Source organism: Notothenia coriiceps, unplaced genomic scaffold, assembly GCF_000735185.1.
Source record: "Notothenia coriiceps isolate Sejong01 unplaced genomic scaffold, NC01 NC01_scaffold00026491, whole genome shotgun sequence".
Taxonomy (NCBI): Eukaryota; Metazoa; Chordata; class Actinopteri; order Perciformes; family Nototheniidae; genus Notothenia; species Notothenia coriiceps.
This window is the reverse complement of record NW_011359192.1, coordinates 48-2,485: the sequence shown is the minus strand read 5'-3', so window position 1 is coordinate 2,485 and position 2,438 is coordinate 48. Positions and strand designations below refer to the sequence as shown.

At 48.4% G+C, this 2,438-nt stretch overlaps 1 protein-coding gene across 1 annotated transcript; it reads left to right on the top strand.

Annotated features, from left to right (window-relative positions):
* Positions 1-298: 298 nt before the first annotated feature.
* LOC104957197 (nucleosome-remodeling factor subunit BPTF-like) lies at positions 299-2,035 on the top strand (the record flags this gene model as incomplete). Its single annotated transcript, XM_010784805.1, has 2 exons — positions 299-1,710; positions 1,875-2,035. Coding segments are annotated over exons 1-2 (1,573 nt in total), but the record flags the coding sequence as incomplete, so codon positions are not given.
* Positions 2,036-2,438: the final 403 nt, after the last annotated feature.

Genomic DNA, 2,438 nt, shown 5'->3' with positions numbered 1-2,438 from the left:
TCAGGATGACTTTAAGACTTGAACATGGTCATTTTTGTTTTGTAGCATTGAATACAAAAAAAAAAAAAAGTATTTAAAAAAAAAAAATCCCGATCGCCGATTTTTTTCTCCCGATTCCAATCTGTTGAAAATCACGTGATCGGCTCCGATCCCCGATCACGTGATCGGATCGGGACATCTCTACTATAATTGAAACATCTCAAAATAGAAATAAAGTAGAAAATATACAGTAGAAGATAAAGAAATCTATGAACTCTGCAGACACAGGGCGCTGCTGCCACCTCGCCAACAGCAAATGATGCTATATGTGTACGACCACATGTTCCCATCTTCCTCTGTGACTCTCTTTTCTCCAGACGAAGCTGAAAACAAAGACCCTTCCTCGCCTTCTCTTCAGCCTCCGAGGGAAGAACCGATCCAGAGAGTTGAACCCAAGAAGGAAGACGCGGCCACCTCGAAGCTCTTCGCTGACGTTGTGAACGTCAGCGAGGGCTTCCAGCTGAGGACGGCCTACAAGAAGAAGGTGAAGCCCTCCAAACTGGACGGTCTTCTGGAGCGTCGGGTCAAACAGTTCACTCTGGAGGAGAAGCAGAGGCTGGAGAGAATGAGACAGGCGGCACTTCTGGCAAAAATAGCCGCCATGAAGCCTGGAGTTAAAACGGAGAGCAAACAGCCGCCGGCCGTCACCCCGTGTGTCAAAAGAGAGCAAGCAGAAGGCGTCGCTGTGAAAGACAACTTGGTGAAGAAGCTCGACTTTGAACAGGAGCAGATCAAACCAGACGTTGATGTCAAATCTGACGCTGAAGCACCCAAACAGATGGAGGTGAATGATGTGCACAAAGAAGTGAACGGAGAAACGCCGTCAACCACCGAGTCTAGCGGGAAAAACAACGGTTTATCAGACGCTATGGAGAAAAAGACGGAAGTGGCTCGAGCGGGAAAACGTGTGTTTGAGGAAATGGAGAAAGCTGGTGAACAGAGCATGGAGGTAGAGGAAAGTAAGACTACTGAAGTGCAGGTTAACGGGAAAACGGAGGGTGGCGTTCCTGCAGAAACCACCTCAGAACCAGCTCAAGGTGACATGAAAGAACCCGTGAAGTCTCTGATGAACGGGAACCTCTTGCAGAAAAGCGACGTGTCCGACGGGAGTCACCAACCTCCTCTGAAAGTCCCGAAACTGGAGAACCACGTGACGGAGAAAGGAGACTCTTTGGCGTTGGATAGTGAGCCTGCTAAGCTAACATCATCAACCCCTGCTCTCGTGAATAATACAAGTACTGAAGGTTTGAAGAGCACCTCAACAGAAGCTCAAAACGCCCCGAAAACAGACTCGTCTCAAACAGGAAGTGGCGTCGTCTCCTCAGTTTCCTCCAGAGCCGTCGTCCCGCAGAAAACCAAACTTCAAGACACCAAGACGTCCACTTCCAGCTCCATGACGATCAGTAAAGAATACTCCACGAAAGACCGGGTCAGCCTCCTGCGGTTCTACAAATCCAGGAAGGCGCGTTCGGGTACCGCGCTGCCGTCCTACAGGAAGTTCGTCACCAAGAGCAGCAAGAAGAGCATCTTTATTCTGCCCAACGACGACCTGAAGAGGATGGCGAGGAGAGCGGGCATCAGAGAGGTTCCCATCTTCAACTACAACGCTAAACCAGCCCTGGATATCTGGCCGTACCCCTCGCCTCGGCCCACTTTTGGGATCACATGGAGGTACGTATTGGGTCACATGATATGGAAGCTTTTGATAAGAAAGGGGAGTTCTCATTGAAGTAACTGCAGATGTTTTCATTATAACGTTCGTATAACATAAGGCTGTGTAAACGTACTTCCTGTAGCTGTCATCAGTATCTAATGTGTCCCTGCGCCCCCTTCAGGTACCGTCTGCAGACCGTGCGCTCTCTGGCCGGCGTCAGTCTGATGCTCCGGCTGCTCTGGAGCTGCCTGCGCTGGGACGACATGTCCGTGAAGCCGTCTGCAGCCGTAGGGACCACACGCAAAGGTGAGGAGACATCACAAACACTCAGAAATGGCAAAAGTACACACATCCTTTACTCAAGTAGAAGTACAGATACTCGTGTTTAACAATACTCTGGTGAAAGTAGAAGTACTGACTAAACTTCTTAAGTAAAAGTAAAGAGGGCTTTGAAATGTATTTCAGTAAAAAGTACCTGACCTCCGTTTATATTAATAGAACAATAACGTCATTACACGCTGGGCTAATGCTAATAATGCTAATGCCAGCAAATAAAATGGCGGGGTGTGGTTCGCAATCCGCCCAGCCAATCAGAAATGGGAACCTTTTTCTCCCATGAAAATACCTGCTCTCTAGCAGGGACTGAAGATGGGGTGAAAAGGTTCCCATGAACTAAGTTCTAGTTCCGGATTTTTTTTTTGTGAACGCACATTTTCGGAACTATACTGGGAAAAGTACTCCGGTG